This window comes from Erpetoichthys calabaricus, chromosome 6, assembly GCF_900747795.2.
Source record: "Erpetoichthys calabaricus chromosome 6, fErpCal1.3, whole genome shotgun sequence".
Classification (NCBI taxonomy): domain Eukaryota; kingdom Metazoa; phylum Chordata; class Cladistia; order Polypteriformes; family Polypteridae; genus Erpetoichthys; species Erpetoichthys calabaricus.
In genome coordinates this window covers 155,280,241-155,301,176 of record NC_041399.2, presented here as the reverse complement: position 1 = coordinate 155,301,176, position 20,936 = coordinate 155,280,241, and the positions used below count along the sequence as shown (strand labels likewise).

Here is a 20,936-nt window from a genome sequence, read left to right as displayed (position 1 = left end):
CATGCAAATCATCCCACACGCATTTTATGAAGATGCCTCCTTTCCTACTTTTGATTGGGTAATACTTGATGTCATCGTTAGTTTGATTGGTCTTTTTAACTGTCCAGTGAGGAGGGCGTGTCTTTTAAGTAGAGTCTGCAAAGTGTTGGCACTGAGATGTGGCGTCAGCGCCATAGTTGAAGCCCCTAACGTTGCGGTCAGCAAGTCGGCTAACATCCGCCATGTGCCGTCTTTCAGTTGCGAGAAGCAGATCATAGACTGGTTGAAACTGTTGCCCCTAACGTTGCGCCACGGCGTCTGGTTCATTTATACCTCGTGTCTTCTCATTAAACTTTTATCTCGCGAATATGTTATTGCAATCCGCAGCGGGAGCGTTTCTATAAACTTAATTTAAACTTACGTTTTACATCGTGCTTTGTTTCCCTTATGAACAGGCTTGTATGCTTAACTCGGGCCGTTCTCAATTGTTTAATTAATTTTTTGCTCTTCGCTGTTTTCGGCTGTTCCTCCATTTCCCCCTACTTCGTTCTTTTATCTCGCGAATATGTTATTGCAATCCTTAACGGGAGCGTTTCAATAAACTGATTGAAAATAGTTTTGCATTTACCTTTTTAGTAAAAGGCGAGCTTTTAAGCCTGAGAAATCACCCCGTAAATGCACACGTTTAATTGGACATGTGTTAATATGTATGGTTACACAGTATTAAAAGACAGTGAACGTCAGTTACCTTTGTTCCCGCGTTTGATAAAAGGTGAGCTTTTAAGCCTGAGAAATCACCCCGTAAATGCACACGTTTAATTGCACATGTGTTAATATGTATGCTTACACAGTATTAAAAGACAGTCAAAAATTAACGTCATTTACCTTCGTTCCCGCGTGCGACTCGTGCTGTAAATCTCTTCCTTGTTTTTAGTTCACGTGATTACGTAGGAGGCGTGATGAGGCGATATTTGACTCCGCCTCCTCCATTACAGTGTATGGACAAAAAATATGTTCCAGTTATGACCATATATGTATATATATGTATATATATATATTTATATATATATATGTATATATATATGTATGTATATATATTTATATATATATATATATGTATGTATATGTGTATATATATAATATGTCTGTGTATATATTATCGAACCACCACTCATGCTTAATAGTTGAAGAGTTCTTTTCCTGGAATTCAGCATCCTTTTTTCTCCTAACATACCTTTGCACATTGTGGCCAAAAAAATCTATTTTGACTTCATCAGTCCACAGGAGTTATTTTGAGAATGCATCAGGCTTCTTTAGATGTTCATATGCAAACTTAAGGTGCTGAGTTTTGTTGCTAGGATGCAGGAAAGATTTTCTTCTGCTGACTCTATCATGAAGGTCATATTTGTTCAGGTGTTGCTGAACAGTGCACCAACATTCCAGAGTCTGCTAAATCTTCCTGAAGGTCTTTTGCATTCAAACAGTGGTTCTTATTTATCTTTCTACCAATCCATCAAGCAGTTCTTTCAGAAAGTTTTCTTGGACTTCTAGAACTCAGCCTGACCTCCCCCGTTTCTGTTAACTGTCATTTCTTAATAACATTACAGACTGAGGAAACAGCTACCTGAAAACACTTTGCCTTCTTCTTGTAGCCTTCTCCTGCTTTGTGAGCAGCAATTATGTGTTATGCAGCTGCTTAGAGGAGTCTATGGCTGCTGATTTTTGGTACAAGGTTTGAGGAGTCAGAGAATTGATATATCTTTGCAATTTGCATCATTTGAGGTTTCCTAATGATGAGTATGAATGAGCCATAGTCCTTAACAGCCTAATAAAGATCTGAGACCTCAAATAATGTAGTGATACATATGTTAGTTAAATTATGGTAAATTTTGATAGTGCTGTGAATTTTTTAACGTTATTTTTGCTCCACATCTTGCAAGTACTGTTTATTACTAATCATGAAATATGCATAAGCATGAAATGACATTTACGATGCAATACTTGAAGTAACTGTGTAGATACCCTTCCAATAAAGTGTTACTGAAATTTGGTCATATATCAATGTTCTCCATACATGGTTAAGTAATCTCTTATAAAAAAAAAAAAAAAAAGTCACCACTTCAGGTATATCAGTGCATCCTAATACAATAGAGATAAAATCAAATTGAATTGGGATACCAGTGCTAATACCCAGCCCTAATCATAACTGTAAAATGAGGCCACTTTTTTTGTAAAGTGAAACTTAAGAGGTGAGAATTAGCTTCTGTAGGGCTTTTCAAGCTAAAGTAAAGGTGAATTTGAATGAGTGAGCAGTCTAATGACTGGAAAAGGACTTGGTTTGAAGAAGTGTTGAGTGAGAGAAAGAGATAATAACAACAAAAAGGAGAGGGGTGAGAAGGAGCCAAATATAATAGTTTTACTTCAGTATTGCATATATTATCAGTAGCAAAGTAGTAACTACCTTACTAAAAGAACCATGTTGTTTTTTTTGTTTTATATTTAATTATTCCTGATGTTTTCATAGAGTTCATTTGATATATATGATGTCTAACAAAAGGATTTTATTCATTTTAGTTGCTTGTAACCCATTTGGAAGATGAGGGCATAAATAAGATATTGGAAGCAGTGAAAAAATTCATAAGCAACTTAAGAAAACCGACAATTTAAATTTGGACAAGGAGGAGGTAGGATCATAATATATAATGTTACATGTTATTTCATATACTCTGAATGCAAACAATGAAATGCTGCATGAACTCTCATTTGGGTCTGGCAAATATGTGAAATAGGTCAGTGATCTGACACTGATAATATGAATACTTTTCAAGCTGACATTTTTTTTTAAAGCTAAAGTCAAAACATAATACTCTAAGATTTGAGATTGAGGTTTTAGCATTGGTGAGGATTCCGTAGTACTCAGGAAAAGCAAATATTCAAGACCTCCAGTATATAAACTGGTATAAGCAACAGCTCATTATGAGCACTGGGAAAATCGCAGTAGATTATGGAAAAAGCCTGCATTCTTTCTTACTCATGTGTGTAACATCATATTGCATTCACTTTTTGACATTATGCTTTGCAGTAAAAACAATTAAATGTAAAAAATTTACAAGGAATTTCAATTAATCAAAAACTGTCAAGTTAAATCAACCCAGTTAAAGGAATAAATTGGGTTAACTTTTTGAACACATCAGTGTCAAAAGTTTGCAGCAATAAAGAACACCAGGAAGTGCAAGTATTTTTGGCAGCACTGTATCACTAATCCTAAACCATGTACTGGTTGCAGATTGACCTTGTACAGTATTGTGATTGTGCGCCTTACTTTGTTTTAGCAATGCTGGATTCCTTGCAACACACATGCATAGCTCTGTCGCAGTTTGTCTTCCACTGCTGAGGTCCAGCACCAGGATTCCTCTTGGGGTTTGGGTGTTCTCATGCTTTCTTGCAAGCCTCATCCTAATCTATACAAAAGGTGAAAACAAATAAACTATTTACTGAAAAAAATGAATAAAATACTAATACATAGATAGATAGATACTTTACTAATCCCAAGGGGAAATTCACAAATAATTTACATTACATAAACAATTACATTACAATTTACATAAACCTGGTTTCCTTAGTGTGCACACCCTTTAATAATCAAGGATGTGTCTGCATTCAGAATCAACCAATCTCATTAAGTCTCATCTTAAGTAGTAGTTAATATACACCTGACATCAATTAAAGTGGCTCTGGTTGAGTTCAGATAAAGTTTGGCTGTTTTCTTATGATTATTCTGATAATTCTTGGTTGCAATATACTCTAAAAGCTATGGTCTGTGAAGAGCTTTAAAACATGAACAGGATCTCATCATTGAAAGGAATCTATCAGGACAGGGGTACACCAAAAATATCCAAAGCATTAAACACCCTATGGTAAACGATGAAGACCGTCCTCAACAAGTGAAAAAATATGTCTCAACAGTGATTATACCAGGATCAGGGCATCCCTCGAAGATTGATGAGAAGAGAAGGAGAAAAGTGGTCTGGGAGGCCACCAACAGGCCTACAACAACATTAAAGGAGCAGAAGGATTTCCGGGCAAGTACTGGTTGCTCCCTACATGTGGCAACAATCAGTCCACATTCTTCATATGACTGGGTTTTAGGGTAGGGTGGCAAGACAAAAGCTTTTTCTCACAAAAATAAGCATCCAAGCTCTGGTAAACAGTGCCATATCATTATTTGGCCATAATTCAAAAATGTTTGTTTGGTGAGAAATAACAGAAAAGAACTCCATACCCACAGTGAAGCATGGTAAAGGCAGCATCATGCCTTGGAGCTGTTTTGCTTTATCTGGAACTGGTGCTTTAGTGAAGGTCAGTGGAATCATGAATAGCTCCAAGTATCGGCTTATTTTGGCACAAAACCTTCAAGCATCTGCTAGGAAGCTGAAGATGATGAGGAACTTCACCTTTCAACATGACAACAACCCAAAGCATACATCAAAATCAACAAAGCAACAACTTCATCCAATGAGGATCAATGTTCGGGAATGGCCCAGCCAGAGCCCAGACCTTAATCCAATTGAAAATCTTTGGGGTGACCTGAAAAGAGCTTTGCACAGGAGATGCCCTTGTACTTTGACAGATCTAGATGTTTTTTGTGAGGAGGATTAAGCAAAAATCACCAAGTCCAGATGTGCTATACAGATTCTTACCCCAAAAAAGACTGAGTGTAGTAATAAAAACGAAAGGTGCTTCAACTAAGTATTAGTTTAGTGTGTGTACAGACTAATGCAACCAGGTTTTTTGGATGAAGGAATAAGTTCTGGCAGGATCTATCTTGGTTTAATTTTTTATTACACAAAATCTGTGATTTTGGCAGGGGTGTGTAGACTTTTTATATCCACTGTATGACCCAGGCACATCACAAAGTGCATTTCACAGAATACGAAATCCATAACAAGTTATAATAGTAAGTAACATACATGAATACAATGTGTACTGCACACCAAGTGAAGATACTATAGATTAATTTTTAAAACACCATATGTGATTAGGAATGGCTTTGTTACCCATCCCACATGATGTTGAAATCTAGTTTGCAGTTACCTTGCTGACTTTCTCAGTGGGAGAAGAGACATTTTCTTTTCTGAGAAAGAGCAGTGTGTTTTGGCTCGTAAGATGGCAATGCAGTCTGAAGACATTGGTGAAGAGTACTGTCAGTCAGGGAGTAACGAGAACCACTTTTTTTTGAGTTCATATGTGAAAGCTTGATTTATATGTGTATGATGATCCAAACATACTAAGCACGATGATTGCCACTTTGCTAACATTAGGGAACTGATTTACATTGACATCAGTCCAAAACTTCACAGGCCTGTAAGTGCAAAGCTCCTATGCTATGGTTACAGATGACTGCATGTCAACAAGTTGAGGTATGAATTTCCCCTCATCAATGGAACAGACCACTCTGTCCATCATCACTGTAGGCAGAGCAAATCCATGTAGTCGACCAGAAAATTTCTCTTTCAGCTTTACAAAGAAATCTGTCATTACATCCATGGTTTGTGCTGGGAATGAGATTCATTTGCGAAGCATTGCAAAATGCCGCATTCAGCCTATGCTCAAGTCAGTCACGAGAAAGTCCATTTTGACTTAGAATGTGTGCATCTGTTCCACAAGTTTGATAAGTTTTGTCTCTGCCTTGTAGTCCCACATTTAGGTCAATCAGGTGTTTGAGTATATCGATCAGAAAGCAGACTTCTAATAAGAACATGTGGAATAACAGTGTTGGAGGTTTGATATGGAGTAAATAAAATTAATTTTAGCCATCATGCTGTCCATTGTTGTTTTGCACACAACACAGTCTGATACACAGTGCAGTGTAAGGATATCATCTGAGGTGCAACAGCGGACCAATGTGTTGCCAAACCAATCACTTTTCCTGCCCTGATTAGAGCCCCATCTGTCACAAGCATTCACACATGCTTCATTTCCAGAGCATTGTCTTTGAAAAGAGCTGGAAGTTTCTCAGACTATCTCAGTAGTTCCTCTCAGAACCATTTGCTGTCAAAAGAACGGACATATATGCGCAATTGTGTCGTATCAGTTTTGCCTGTGGACTCATTTACTGTTATTGACATGACATCTGCTTTCTTCAGGTTGAGTCACTTCATTTTTATTAAAATATTTTCAACATGTGACAAAGTTTAAAGACTGTACTTCTTCATTCCACAATTATGCCTTGTTTCCATAAGTCGGGTGCTGGAAACAATTTGCATTTTTTCTATATGTTTTGCTGTTAGAAGGTGTAATTTGGAAACACAATATTAACTTTCCTTATTATGCTGTATTTATCATTGAACCCAAATAATATTTCTTAAGTTACATTGTAACTGGTATACGGATGTAAAACCATAGATGATAAATAATAAATAATTGTGTTTAAGTAAACAGTTCTTTTAATAGAATAGTAAAACAATACTAAACTGTTTTAACTAAAAATGCTTTAAATTGTAGCTGAATCCAACCAAGCTTAGGTGTTTTCAAAATACATTTAAGTAAGTCATTACATTTCTTTAACTTCTAAAACTGCTTTCTCCAGCTTAGAAATATTGAAAAATTAAGATGTTTTCTTAAGGTGCAACATCTTGAAAAGCTAGTTCATTTATTTTTCTTAATTTAAGATGAAGATTGTGATGTATTTTGATCAGGCTGTGTGAATTGTTCACTCATTACTCTACAGTTAATTCAAAGTGCATTGGCAAGCATCTTCTTTTACTGAAGGTAACACCATCATTTACAAAATTACAGTGGAACCTCGGTTAACAAACTTAATCCATTCCGCGACTCTGCTAACCAAAGCGTTCGCTAACAAAAGCAATTTTTCCCATTGAAATTAATGTAAATACAATTAATCCGTTCCAGCCTCAGAAACTTTGTACTTTTATTTTTTTAAGGGTTTTTCTGTTATGAAAAATATACAAAAAATGTTTATATCATTAGTACAAACAAATAAACTAAATTACATAAAACAGCACTGTATTTACCTTGTTTGTTGTAGTTGGTGGCATAGGTAGATGGTGGAGGAAGAGGGAAGGAAGCTACTGTTTTGATGGGGAATCCCCCTCCATAAAACATTGGGTAACACTGATTCGGGGTTTTTTTTCACATCGCGATTCCTTTTCTTTGGGCACAAGAAAGCGATATAATAAGATTTATCTTTTTCTTTGCTGCAGAATTTTTCTAAAATGCGGTATTGCATTGTCATTCATTATTTTAATTGCCCTATTAGCCACAACTTTGTTAGGGTGGTTCTTCTCAATAAATTCCTGCACATCATTCCACTTATTACAAATTTCCTTTATCTGAGCACTAGTGATTTCCTCACTTACCTCCTCTTTCTTGCATTAGCACAAAATAAAAGTGTAAGCCTGTCTTTCATAGGCTTGTGTCCGGGTAGTGTCTTCTCTTCTTGGGTGATGTAGGTTCTTCTGGGCATTTTTTTCCAGAATAACCCTGTCTTGTCACAATTATACAACTTGATGTGAGACGTAGCCTTCACTTTCAATAAACTCCGTGAATTCATCCACAAAGGCTTTTGCTGCTGTTTAATTTGAACTTGCAGCCTCCCTGTGCCTTATAACACTATGAATTCCACTTCGCCGGTGAAAATTATCAAACCACCCTCTACTTGCTTTAAAGTCTCACTCATCAGCACTTGCACTGGGTGTTTTGGTCAACAAATCACTGTGTAACTGCTTAGCTTTTTCACAAATTATTGCTTCGCTAATGCTTTCTCCAGCCAGCTGCTTTTCATTTATCCAAATTAACAGCAGTTTTTTCCACTTCTTCTAGCAGCTTTACATCTTTGTTTACTTAACATAGTCACTCCTTTAGCCACTTCAGACGCCTTAAGTGCCTCTTTGTTCTTTAGAATTGTACAGACAGTCGATTTCAGCATATTGTATTCCTTTGCGATGTCTGAAACACAAATGCCATTCTCGTGTTTTGCTATCATTTCTTTCTTTACTGCTACACTAATACATTTCCTACTGCCACTATCACTAACACGTTTCTCTTTCTTAGGTGCCATAACGAGTAAATATGTACATAAAAAATAACATAAAAACTGAAAAAAATAACAAAAAGTAACGTTAGTGAACACTACACTCAGAAAAGCAATGTTTACAGCAAGCACGTTAAAGCACAAATGAGCATGAATGCACAAAAACCGGTCTGTGCTTGCATTTGTTATCCAAATTTTGGTCGTTAACCAAGACAAAAATTGTTCAAAATAAGTTTGTTAACCAATTTGTTTGTTAAGTAGTGCGTTCTTTAACTGAGGTTCCACTGTAGTTAATATACAAGAATGAAGATCATGTGTTTTTTAGAAGTAGTTTCTGACACAATTGCGATTGCATTTTTTGCTGAAAAGTCTGTATACATATACATTCAACAGGGTTTCTTTTCCCTTGTTTGAATGATACTTTTTTCGTGTTTGGCTACTTTTATGCTGTTATGTTAAACAAAAGGAGTATTGGGATCAGGAACTCTGCTGCGGCTTTTGATCTGTGTCACTGGTGCTTCAAGAATGAACAACCATTTTTGAAACACCCAGCTAACATTGATTGTGTATTAAAAGAAGGGACAGATGGAGTTTGACACTATTTGTGTATCGTGATAGAGGTCCTATACTGTATTCTACTAATAGCTGAATGTAACCTTTCAAAAAAGAGGTTTATCAGAATGTACACATTACACTTACCACATAAAGAGTATGGCAGGTGCCAATCGTATGAAGTTCCTTTTTTCTCATCAAAAGACAAGTTTATTGGATTAACTGTCATAAACACTGGACAAGGGATATTACAATGGATAAACATTGCCTTATCTAACGAATCCCTGCAAATTTCAACCGATAGAAGACTTGGTATGTATTGCAAATTTTTAGTGCATGGATTCACGTAATGATTCACATACATTGTAAGTCTAGATACAACTAGCGTTGGGCTTCTTTACTTGGTTTGGAATAAATACATCTCTTCATAGATAAAGTATAATATGCTCAACAGAACAGTGAATAGGCTTTCAAAGCAAAATAATTTTCCATGGTACAAGGCTAGGATAGTCTTGGAGTTGTTCAGGAAACATAATAGTGAATACATGTGGTGTAGTGGCACCACCAATCACTTGTTATAAACCCAGTTGATCATCTGTGAGGTAAGATGGGAAGGCTTTTAGAAAATGTAGACTACACTAGATTTTGAAACAAATCACCAACACTGTGTTGCATCTTCTGCAGATCTTTGTGCCTTTTACCCAAGGGGAAAAAAAGCTATTTTAATGACAAACAATGGTCAATTTTGCTATACTATAGATGTTTCTAATAAAGTTACTTCTTGGTCTATTTATATGAAAATTGTATAAAACTTACTAAAGCTTGGATAAATATAAATTTTTTTCGACTTGGTTCTTGCTTTTAGGGAGAAATTAAATTATTTAAACTTGTATTTATATAATGAATTTATAAGACAAAAAGTCTTCTTAGTAATAGACTTTCTGCAGATCTTACAGAAGCATTAGAGATACGAGAGAATCTCCAACGACAACTTCAGGAGATAATGTCTGCAACAACTTTACCCAAGGGTCGTCGTTCTTCTCTGGCTTTGACTTCTGTGGATAATTCATCACGAACTCCAGACGGTGTGAGCCGATCTAGTTTAAATGGTCGCAGTAGGGTTTTGGAAGCTTTCAGGTATGCTATTATTTTATATGTTTCTGTTTTTGTATCCTGTAATGGCACTTGATGTGTATTTTAATATTTTGCTATACATATCAAAAGGATTTTGCTACAGTGGGTTCAGCTTTTAGAATTATATCAGGATATCTGAATATCAACTGTTTTAAGAAAAATACTGTTCATCACTAAGTATAATCCAGGTCACCTTTTTGTTATGCAATTACCCTATGCAATTAATTTTTTTGGGGAAGTAAAATCCCACTTTCAGAAACAATGAGTGACAATACAGTACTTGGTAGAACAACACTACAGACAGCTGCATTTCTAAACATATCAATAAAAACAATAAATAACTAAATCTGCATGAAAAATAGATACTAGATATTAATATATAACATCTATAAGGCAGATTAAGTCACAATAAGACAGTAAAGTTAAATCTCCTTTAACGACTGTATTGCAAGTGCTTGCCCATCAAAGTCTTGCTCACTGGTCAAATGGGTAAGTGCATTGAGTGAATATTTTTGTAAACCATGTGTAAAAATTGAATGAGTTGGTATTGAAGCATTCAGTGCTATATCACCTCTTAACTGGGTGACAGGAAAGCAAGTTTTTTGCCAGGGAGTTTTATTGTAAATCTATGTAGATGGAATGGGCTTTCTTAAGGCATCTCTTCTCGTACATGTCCTGTATGTTGCGATTTAACCAACTTCTGTGATACTGTTTGTTGCATCCCTCACACTTTGTAAATTTATAATGTATTTGTTGGGGGAGGTCATAAAATGGATATAGCTAGTCCAAAGATAGTTACGGTTCACAAATGAGTAGGACAGTTATTTGTGTTTCTTACTCAGGGGTACACAATGAGTTGATAGAGGTAAGTAAAGTGACTACTTCTTGAGTTAGCATGTTGTCTGTATGTACCAACTTTTTCTAATATTTGTGGTTCCTCCTATGTTACTGTACATACTTAAAGTGATTTGTATTTATTTATGGAATTCTTTTGGTAGACAATCTCGTCAGACTGTCTTGGAAAATACAGAGCCCTCACAGAATGAGCAGATTATTTGGGATGACCCTACAGCCAGAGAAGAGAGAGCAAGATTAGCCAACAACCTACAGTGGCCTGGTAGCCCATCCCAGCATTCTGAGCCTATGCCTCTCCTGAAACCGGAAGATGATCTCCATCAGTATAAAGACTTGCTGACTGATTCTGAGTTGGCAGAAATTCGTAAGATGCTTGACTTTGTATTTCTGACTGTATTTCTTTCTCTCATAATTATTTGAAGGCATATTTTAAATTCAGGTGTCCATTCTTGTAATGACTTGGCTTTCATCAGTGTTTGTTTTAAAAACTTTTTGATATGCAGTAACATTGAAACATTATTACACCTTCACTTATTTAACTTATTTAACACATACCTTACAATGTGACCTAAATGACTGATGTTCCTGGTGGCTCTCTTATTGTGCAGTCCCCTGATTCCCAACTCCTAGAGGGCCCTACATAGTGACTGACTTGCAAATCCTCAGCAGGCCTCAAAAGGATAGCAAAGGGACTTCATCCCCTGTTTCAGCATTCACCTGCGAGCTCCTTGCACTTAGCTCTCTTCATCTCGAATGCAGCTCCCATCCGGTCTTCCCAGGGCACAGTCAATTCCTACGGGCCCATCTGTTTTGATACTTGTGGCACAAGAACCATGTCAGGCCAGAGTGTAGTCACAGCGAGGATATCTGGAAATAATCGTGCTTTATTTGTTGTTGGTGCTTACTAAGAGAGATCCCTATGCTGATGGCCTCTGTGATAACCCTCAGTGCCTGGTCGTGGTGCCATCGATAATGCCCCTTTCAGGGCTTCTGGGCAACAACTTAAAATATGTTTCCAGGGATCCTCTTCCCTGGCACAGCAGGCATGCAGGGGTTTCTGTCAGTCCCCAGGAGAAGAGATTAGTTGGTCTGGGGAGGATTTCATATCTGACTGGATAAGGAATTTATTCTGGTGTGGCTTAAGTTTCCACAACTTTGACCACAAGATCTTCTGGTCCATTACCTGCTCTCATTGAGTCCACACCCCTTGATGTCACATCCCAACCATTCTGCAGGTGCGGGTTTCCTCCACCCCTGCACAGACTTTTTTCCTCAAACAGCCAAATTCTTTCCTTACCCCAGTCTTTGTTGTTCCGAGGTCTTAGGATGCTACCAAGTCCTACTCCAATCTGTGTTGTTTATTTAAACAAAGTTAAATTGATTTGTATTTTTAACAATCCTTACTTTTTGGGGCCATTACTTTATATTAAGATGAAGGTGTAGTGGGGATCTTACTGTTTAAAAAAATAAAAATAAAATAATTAGTTAATAAAGAAAAAGAATATGCCAGTTAGAATTGACTATGCAAATCCACACTGTTGCACTTTGTAGTTTGGACCAAAGGCTTTAATTTTTAACAAGACAAGAAAAGTTGGTTTTGAGTATACTAAAGGCATGTGTGTTTTTTGGTTTGCAAGTTTATTTTTGAAATTCCAAAATGGGAGCATAAAGTCTATTGAACATCAAATAAAATGCCATTTCATTTAAGCACATTATAGTAATCCCTTGCAGTTTGCGAGATTACAGGTGCAAGAACCCTGCAAATATGAAAATTCTTGAATATGTTATGAAAATACGTTATGAAAAAGTTATGAGAAATGTGAGACAGATCGATCACTGCACAAGCAAATCACACGTCCCCCAGACAAAATGCATAGTTCAGAAGTTCTTTAGTGAGCTGTAACTTTTTACAAAATGTAGCTTATTATAATAAATGTGTGTAATTTTATGGTAGTAAATGACAAAAATGATCATTTTACAGATACAGAAGAACTTCAGCAAAACAAACACCGTAAAGTCCAATTTAGCAGATGATTGTTGTGTAGTTATGAAATGATATTTCCTGTGAAAAGCCTCTCGAGAGTTATATAATTATGTTCTACCATTATGCTGATGTATATAAGATTTTTTGAAGTTGGGAGCGCTCCCAGGCGAAGATGTTTGTAACATAGATAAAATTACACAAACAAGCTGTCACAGGACAAGAACGTAAAACCAGAGAAAATAGTAATCCAGTGGGTGTAATTGTAATCCAGTGGGTGTAATTGTAATCCAGTTGTGCACTGAAGTGTTGAAACAAAAAGACAGCACTGATTGCGATTCTGACACCTTCTTACGGCTCGCTTTTAAAACTAGTGCCCTCGTCTTTCACCCAGCAGCACTTGCAGCAACCACCAAAGCTGTCTAATGGCACAGTACTCATGGGGTACTGGGATTTGCAGGACTACACTATCCTCTGCACCTTTCCACAAAAGGTTGAAAAAGTAACAAAATAATTTCCATTTATTGTTGCCAAACCCACACACTGGTGGATCTGTGAATCATAAACCCACGAATCGCAAGGGCCAACCTGTGTTTTTTATAAGAAATTTTACAAATCAGTCATTAGGTAACTTTTGCAAGTGTTCTGTTTCTTGCTATTTCTTGCCAAGTGATATTGGAGTTCTCTTTAATATATAAAATTTTAATTTGTTTAATTCCCAGAAGTCTCTGATCAGAATGAGACCGAAAATAAAGCTGCAAAGGCTCAAAGAGAGGAGCTTGATGGATCAATCTCAAAAGAGCATGTTCTCCTTACTCCACAGGCTCCCAGTATTGCATTTCCTCTAGCAAATCCTCCTGTTGCTCCACAGCCAAAGGATCAGGTAGGAAGTTACTTTTAGTAGGCTTCCAACTTTTATATTAGGATCTGGTGGTAAAAGAATTTTCATATCACTTGGGAAGCTTAATATATAAGTGGGGGAGTGGTTCATTATTATAATGTGAAATGAATGTGGAAAATATTACTATTTCTACCTAAGGAATGCCTTGACTTAAAATTTTAATCAGAGAGGAGACAATATGTATTTCACCAAAAATGAAAATGCTTGTTGTACTGATACTGTAACAAAAAAAAAATTACCTCTACATAGGAGGAGCTTTTTCTTCTTTTTAGTAGCTTAAAACGGTTTATTCCAACATTATCATTTTACATTTATTGGAAAATAAGCCAATAAACTTTTTAATGCTTAGTTTATTAGTCCCTGGAAACATGCAGTCTAAGTAAATTGATGATGCAATTGCAGTTTTTATTGTGCTAAAGTAATAAATGTGCATGTTACAAGTATGAAACTATTTTAGAATATTTTCAGATGCAGTAACTTAGGAACATTATTTAAACATTAGACCAAATATTTCTGAATGTATTGGGTGATATTTCATAATGCGGTGGTGAAGTGCAATTGTGTATCTTTGGATATTTTTGGTATTCACTGTCTTATCCTTTTAGACAGAAGAAGAGAATCAAGAAGAAGAAATTTTTCAGCCAAGGTTTCAACTTTCTTCTCTCAATCCACAAGAAAGGATTAGTTACTGTCATCTAATTGAAGAACTTGGTATCTCTTTAAATTTATTTAATAATTACTTTTATGTACACAAAAACAGAAATACAGTACTTTCAGGGTTTAGAGAAATTGAGGATTTTGATGGCTTTTTAATAATCATGAAACTTTTAAAGGATTTTTTTGCATCAGTTTCATTCGTTAGCCCTATAATATCATAAAAGTGGACTGAAAGCCAAAGAACACCGTTGTTGCACAGTAAACAGTTTACTTGTGTAAATGAGACTTGTTTGTCTAATAGGTGAAAATTTACTTATTTTTTATTAGCACAGTTGTCAGAACGTAATACTGGTGCACCATTTCAATGTATTCACCCTCAGTTTAGCATAGGAAACATCAAGATTGTCAATAACTTAGCATGTACCAAAAATATTGATTGTAGTTATAATATCCCATGTTTTGACCTTTTTCCACATAACACCTCCTTAGCACATAAACTTACCATCTTTAACATGGTCATGTACTCCCTGTTTAGTGCAATTCTCATAAATGCTATGTTGACTGTTGTGATTATATAGCTTGATTTTTTTTTTAATTGGTGTTTGATGCAGCCTCATTTAGTTATGTGCCATTTTGTATCACTTAGATTTAAAATATGAAGAATTAGCAGCAGAGTTAAATCTGTGTTTGTGCATGGTCATATATAGGAAAATAAGAGTTGAGTTTTACATTATCACCTAAATATTTATTTTTTGTTATCTGCAAAAAAGCATTTTTGTGATCCACAATATAAATAAAAGAAACCTATCATGGTTTTCACAAATACATTCGTAATAGCTGTACAAATTGTTGAATTGGTTGAATGTTAAAATACACTTTTTGGCAGTAGCCAAGGGGGACCCATCAGATCCTACTTTTAATTATAAAACATGAGCTTGGACTTTGGTCAATTGGATTTATCTTACAATATTTAATGTTTCCACTGAATGGTTTTTGACTTCATTATAGCTCATTGTACAATTAAATTTCAGCTTATATTTCATGTTTTGTTTTTCTGCTGTTTCCATGTTACAGGAGGAATTGTGTTAGAAAAGCAATGCTTTGATCCAAGTTGTACCCACATTATTGTGGGTCAACCAATGAGGAATGAGAAGTACCTGGCTGCAATGGCAGCAGGGAAGTGGATTCTGCATCGGTCATACCTGGAGGCCTGTAGAGCAGTAGGACATTTTATTGAGGTGAGATGATAATATCTTCTGATTTATGATTGTTATAGGAAGTGAATGTCCTACATTGGCTTCTGTCTGATTATCCCTTTCATTAACTGGAAAGAGTTCCTTTAGTATTGTTTATCTGTTGTAATAGAAGTAATATGTCATTCTGGCATACAAATTACAGAGGCTTAAGTTAGTTTTCCTTCATATGCTGAGCATGATGTCATTTACCACATTTTTCTTTTTAATAAAGCGAAAAAAGTATAATTGCTCATGATTAAGTAAGCAACATGAGGTAGAGTTTCTTCAGTGGCTGTAATAACCATGAATTCCCTGTTTTGAATTTTTCAGTTTCTTCTGAACTTTAAATAAAATCCACACGATCTCCAACTCTTTTTCCAGTTTGTTTTCCTTTTTTTACTTCACAGGAGAATGACTATGAATGGGGTAGCAGCTGTATACTTGATGCCCTCTCTGGAATCAATATTCAGCAGAGGAGACTGGCACTTGCTGCAATGCGATGGAGAAAGTGCCTCCAAAGCAGAAACATTAATGGAAGTAATGAAGAGGTATTGAAGCATTTTATGAAGAACCATTTTTAACTTTTCTGCCTCACAGCTCCCAAATCCCAAACTTGTCTGTATATGAGGTTAATTGATGACTTGAAATTTGTACTTGGGGGCAAATGGAGTGGGATTTAAGAATGTGTATCCTGCAGTGGACTGGTGCTCAATTCAAGCTGGCTTCTTGCCTTGCTTCAGCTTTTGCTGGGCTGGGGTTCTTGTTCTTCATGAACTAAAAAAAGAAATTGGATAAAGTTTGTTCAGAAAATCAATGTTTCTTCCTGCCCATAAAAACATTTTTTTTTTTATGTAATAGGGAGCCTTTAGTGGCTGGAAGGTTATTTTAATTGTTGATCAAGCCAAAGAAGCAGGATTCAGGCGACTTCTGCAATCTGGTGGAGCCAAGGTAATTTATTTTCCTTTCTTACTCCTCTTATCCAGTTTTGTGGAAGGTGGGACACTTTTCTTAGGAGCATGTGACAGATTGTTGACAAAGATGCAACTATAGGAAATAACATGTTATCCATAAAATTTCAGCTATTTCAGGTTTTCTTGGAGGTGCCTAATGGTATCACTTCTATCTCATCGGCTAGAAACAGTTAAGCAGTATCAAGAACGTATCTATGTTTAAGATTGACAGCTGAGTTTTAGAGAGTCCCAGAATAGGAGTAAGGATTCTCCAAAACCCCTGCTTGGATGATGTATAGTTGGAATTTATTCTAGTGGACAAGAGGGATGCCTTATTGTGACTTGGAGTTGCACACAGCAAAACTCTCAACTGATCACCACTTTGTATTAAGTTGGCTTAGATCAATGTAGTGCCCATTAGACAGGTCTTGAAGAAGCCAAATAAGTAGTCAGAGTTTACTGATGTCTCTGTTCAGAACTGGTTTGATTCCCACCTGTAGAGGAACTTCCCCTGCTTCATGAGAGAGGTCAGAGATGTATGTACTGAATGGACTCTGTTCTAGGCCTCAATTGTGGAGGCAGTTGCGTGCTGGCCAAAATATTGTTGGTGTTTGTCATGGCAATAGTTTGATGCCTGAAGAGTAACATTTAGATGGTTTGGTTATTTTTACTAAACCATCTGAATAGCTTTACAATGTGTGTCTTTAACATTTAAAGAATCGGACTATCAAAACTGAAATTCAAAGGTTTGCTTGGAAATTTTATAAATGGATTTTGCCTTGTACTTAAGTATGAGTATGGACTAACTATCATCTCTCCAATTTCTCATTGTAAAAAGTAAGAAACTACCTACTCAATCATATTTAGTAAATGTCTGGTTCAGTACTTTTGGGATATTATAATTAACATTTTTTGTTAAATGTGTATATATTATTAGGTGTTTCCCGCTTACTCACCTTCATTGTGTAAAGAGGCCACACATCTTTTTGCTGATTTCAGTAAGATAAAGCCAGATGATCCCATGACTATTGTAGCTGAAGCTGTTGAACATAAAGTAAGCTGTCTTAAGCCAGAGTATATTGCTGACTTTCTTATGCAGGTGAGTACCAATAACCTTGGGAGTTTCATTTAGTTTGACCACATAGCTGTGATGGCAGCTTAGTGAGGGAACTTCATGTTGTTCCAACCCACTTGAATACAGGCCTCCTTGGTGCAATTTAATACATTTGTATTTCCAGTAGATGATTTTTACCAAGTCATGATTCATACTGGGGAAACTTATCTTGCTCAAGCCATTCTGAAACTTTCTACTCAAAAAAAGTAGTCACTGCGATTCAAAAAAAATATTGTTATTGGGACAAACTAATTTTCCTAATGGTGCTATACAAACCACTTTTTATGATTTGAGGGCAGAAATAGCCGTTGTTAAATTAGGGCAGACCCAGCTGCAGAAATTAATTTGCTATTAAAATAAGCAGAAAGATGGCAGGTTCTGACTGAATCCTTAGGGATGTGAATTTTTTTTTCCCCACAAACCCATCTGCATTAATTTGCTTATGGACTTTAGTATGGGGACATCCCAAAAAATAAAGGCATCAAACCCAGGCCATTAAAAAGGTGAGAGAAACTGTCCTTTATCAGTTTCTACATTATACTGAAATGCTGAAGCTTCACCTGTGTGTTTTCCATTATTTTGCTCATGCACTGTTCTTTGATAGTAAATGGGTGCCAAGTAAAAAAGAACACGCAGAAAGACAGAAGATGATCTGACGGCATCTCCTTAGCATGCGTTCAGCCTTATAATAATAATTTTTTGCATTTATATAGCGCTTTTCTCACTACTCAAAGCGCTCAGCAATTGCAGGTTAAGGGCCTTGCTTAAGGGCCCAACAGAGCAGAGTCCCTACTGGCATTTACGGGATTCGAACCGGCAACCTTCCGATTGCCAGTGCAGATCTCTAGCCTCAGAGCCACCACTCCGCCTTATACGTCCTGCGAGAAAGAATTAACCACACCCAGGGCTGGAAATAAAGGACAAGTATTGTTTTTACAAAAGTTTTAAAGTAAAAGTGAAAATAATGCATATGTAACAATTCCCATGAAAATAACAATCTCTTTAAATTGTATATGTGATAAACTAAACCCAGGGGTGGGCAAGCAAAGTGAGCAGGGGGTGGAGCCCCCTAGTTATTTTAAAAAACAATGTCAGTGTGAAGCTTTGTGTGCCTTGAATCATTTCATAATAGTGAAAATAGGGAAGTGTGGGTGCTTAAATGGTAGACTTGTACATAAATTGGTGCAGCAGTTAATATAAGAAACACACCTGTGAGTTGTGATCAGGGCTCACTTCCATTCTCTGGGTACTTTGAGTGCAAGCGTGTGTTGGGTTTTCATCAGTCTGCCTGTTTAAGACATGTTGCAGATTAAATCTAATTTTTTTTTATTTATAAGTCATGTAAGAGTCAAATGGTGGTTACAACATAACTTAAAACCTTTCCACTGTACTTCAAAATTGAATGCAATTAATGTATCTTAGATGGGCATATCTCCCTTTCATTTAAAGCAAATTCCGTTATGTTAATTCACACCACTGCCAGCATATAAAATCCAGTGTCTACAGGGGCCACCATTATGGTGAGTTAAACGCAAGAAGTTCATGCTGATGTGTAAATTCAACTAGAAGGTGCAACTTTTCTAATGTACAAACCAGCTGCACATTTCAGACTAACTAAAGGTGTTTCTATGGTGGCGTCGGCCTGACTGCGTTCCCATCAGCCACTCTTTTTTGATTTTTTTTTTTTTTTTTTTTAAGGAACCGGTGCCACCTGTAGAAAACTACTTTCTTCCAGAAGCTCTGGAGTTCATACAGATTGGAGGAGAGTCCAGCAAAGGCACGACCACTCGCAAACGAAAGGGGTCTGGAGATATTTTAATTATAAAAAAGTCCAGAATGAATTAATTTTTTAAATTTTTAGATTTAATATGTACACCATTATTTACTGGGTAGGATATGTATAAAATTAATGTAAAATGTATTTATATTTGTAATATTTTGTGTAGAAAATAAACTCTGTTACTAAAAGTTCTTTCTGTCATTTGGCTGAAGTCTGATGGTCACATTCTTTGTAGTTTTTGTTTTTTAACAGTTCTGACTGAGTGACTTTGATGACATCAGTGCCACTTCTGGTGACTGAGAACTAGGGGTGTCACAAGAACCGATACATTGGTACTAAAATTCCAAAAAATGTAATCCTACCAGAGAGTTACTACTGTGCTTGTGTGTGACTGCAAGTAGATGAATTACTCCGAATCAATAATCACAGAAAAAAGTGAGTTAAAAAACAGCATATAAAAATGACTCATAGTGCTAATGATAGAGCACTACATCAACTGCTGTCAAAAAGGAAAACAGCAAAGGTCTTATCTGTAAAATGCTTTGTTATGTTTTAGGCAGGAGAATTTCAGCACACAATTGTTGGAATTGTGCTTATTATTATTAAAAAAATAAAAGCCTAAATATACATACATAGGCTTTTGTTACTGTCACTTTTAACCCATTATGAAGGTACTTCAAAAACCTGCATGCCTTGAGAGGAAAATATTGTGACCAATTAGACTAAAATTAAAATTGTTTAACTTATCATAAGTTTGTTAGTGAAGATGAAATGATGGCGAGATTATTCGTTTTTAATAATATGTCCTACACAGTCCTGATAACGAAATTGAGGTTTTTGCATTCATTCTCTTGAGTTCATCAAATACGTTTTCTAACCGGGTTATGCAATTAGGGGAGGCGCGAGGATAACTTCACACACCCACAATTACACATACAGGAATGTTATTCTATTCCAGTGATGAAATGAGCTGCTCCATTTGTTAATACTTGAATAAAATTAATTTAGTGCTTCAAAGTCCGATAACTGTACCAGTTACCAGGATGGGCAAAACAGCTTACAGTCATGTACCAACTTATGGCTTCATTTGGACATTTATCAGTCACAAAGTGTACAGGTCATTGCAATTGAGGCTCTGTGGGTCACCAGTAACTGTCACTATGGGGTAGTGTAGCATAAACCGATCTTGGAGTCTCGGCGGCTGCACACTGGGTCCGTCTGAGGCAGTGCTTCTCGGCCCCTGGGTTGTGCTGCTGATGGGTTGCAAGTTGCTTTTGCTTTATGTGTGTTACAGTGGAGTGCCATGTGATGTTTCCCCATTACTAAGTGAACTTGTTTCACTAAGGAGAACCCCAACTGTGCTTATGTCACCAAGATGGCAGTTTGCAATTGCTGCTTGTGGGTCATCATTGAATTTAAAAAGGCAAAACTGTGTTATGGGATGATAAAGGTTGAGAAACACTGATATATATGGTAGGTGGTGTGGTCTGAATGTATTTGAATGTGCCACATGCAGCAGCCCTGATCAAAACAAACTGTAAAGGGTCCTGTGGCCAAGACTGGCCTAACTGTTTTCTCCTTGGCTCAGGTGGATGATGGTTGCCTAATTTCCAAGCAAGCCCAGTTCACATGTATTTTTAAACAGGCTGACCTTGTGAAGTTCTTTTGATGACTGGAGTTTCTGACTCGTGTTCTTCATCGTTCAAGTGTCTACTGATTGACCTTCACATGTAGGTGTTGTTATT

At 36.5% G+C, this 20,936-nt stretch overlaps 1 protein-coding gene across 1 annotated transcript in view; it reads left to right on the top strand.

Annotated features, from left to right (window-relative positions):
- Positions 1-19,363, top strand: part of topbp1 (DNA topoisomerase II binding protein 1) — a 105,597-nt gene extending 86,234 nt beyond the window's left edge. The window contains exons 19-27 of the mRNA XM_051928782.1: positions 9,492-9,721; positions 10,717-10,937; positions 13,277-13,437; positions 14,061-14,166; positions 15,187-15,350; positions 15,755-15,895; positions 16,206-16,295; positions 17,235-17,396; positions 19,110-19,363. Coding sequence (XP_051784742.1) covers positions 9,492-9,721; positions 10,717-10,937; positions 13,277-13,437; positions 14,061-14,166; positions 15,187-15,350; positions 15,755-15,895; positions 16,206-16,295; positions 17,235-17,396; positions 19,110-19,256 — 1,422 coding nt within the window. The 3' untranslated portion in view covers positions 19,257-19,363. The remainder of the gene's footprint in view (positions 1-9,491; positions 9,722-10,716; positions 10,938-13,276; positions 13,438-14,060; positions 14,167-15,186; positions 15,351-15,754; positions 15,896-16,205; positions 16,296-17,234; positions 17,397-19,109) is intronic.
- The last annotated feature ends 1,573 nt before the right edge of the window (positions 19,364-20,936 follow it).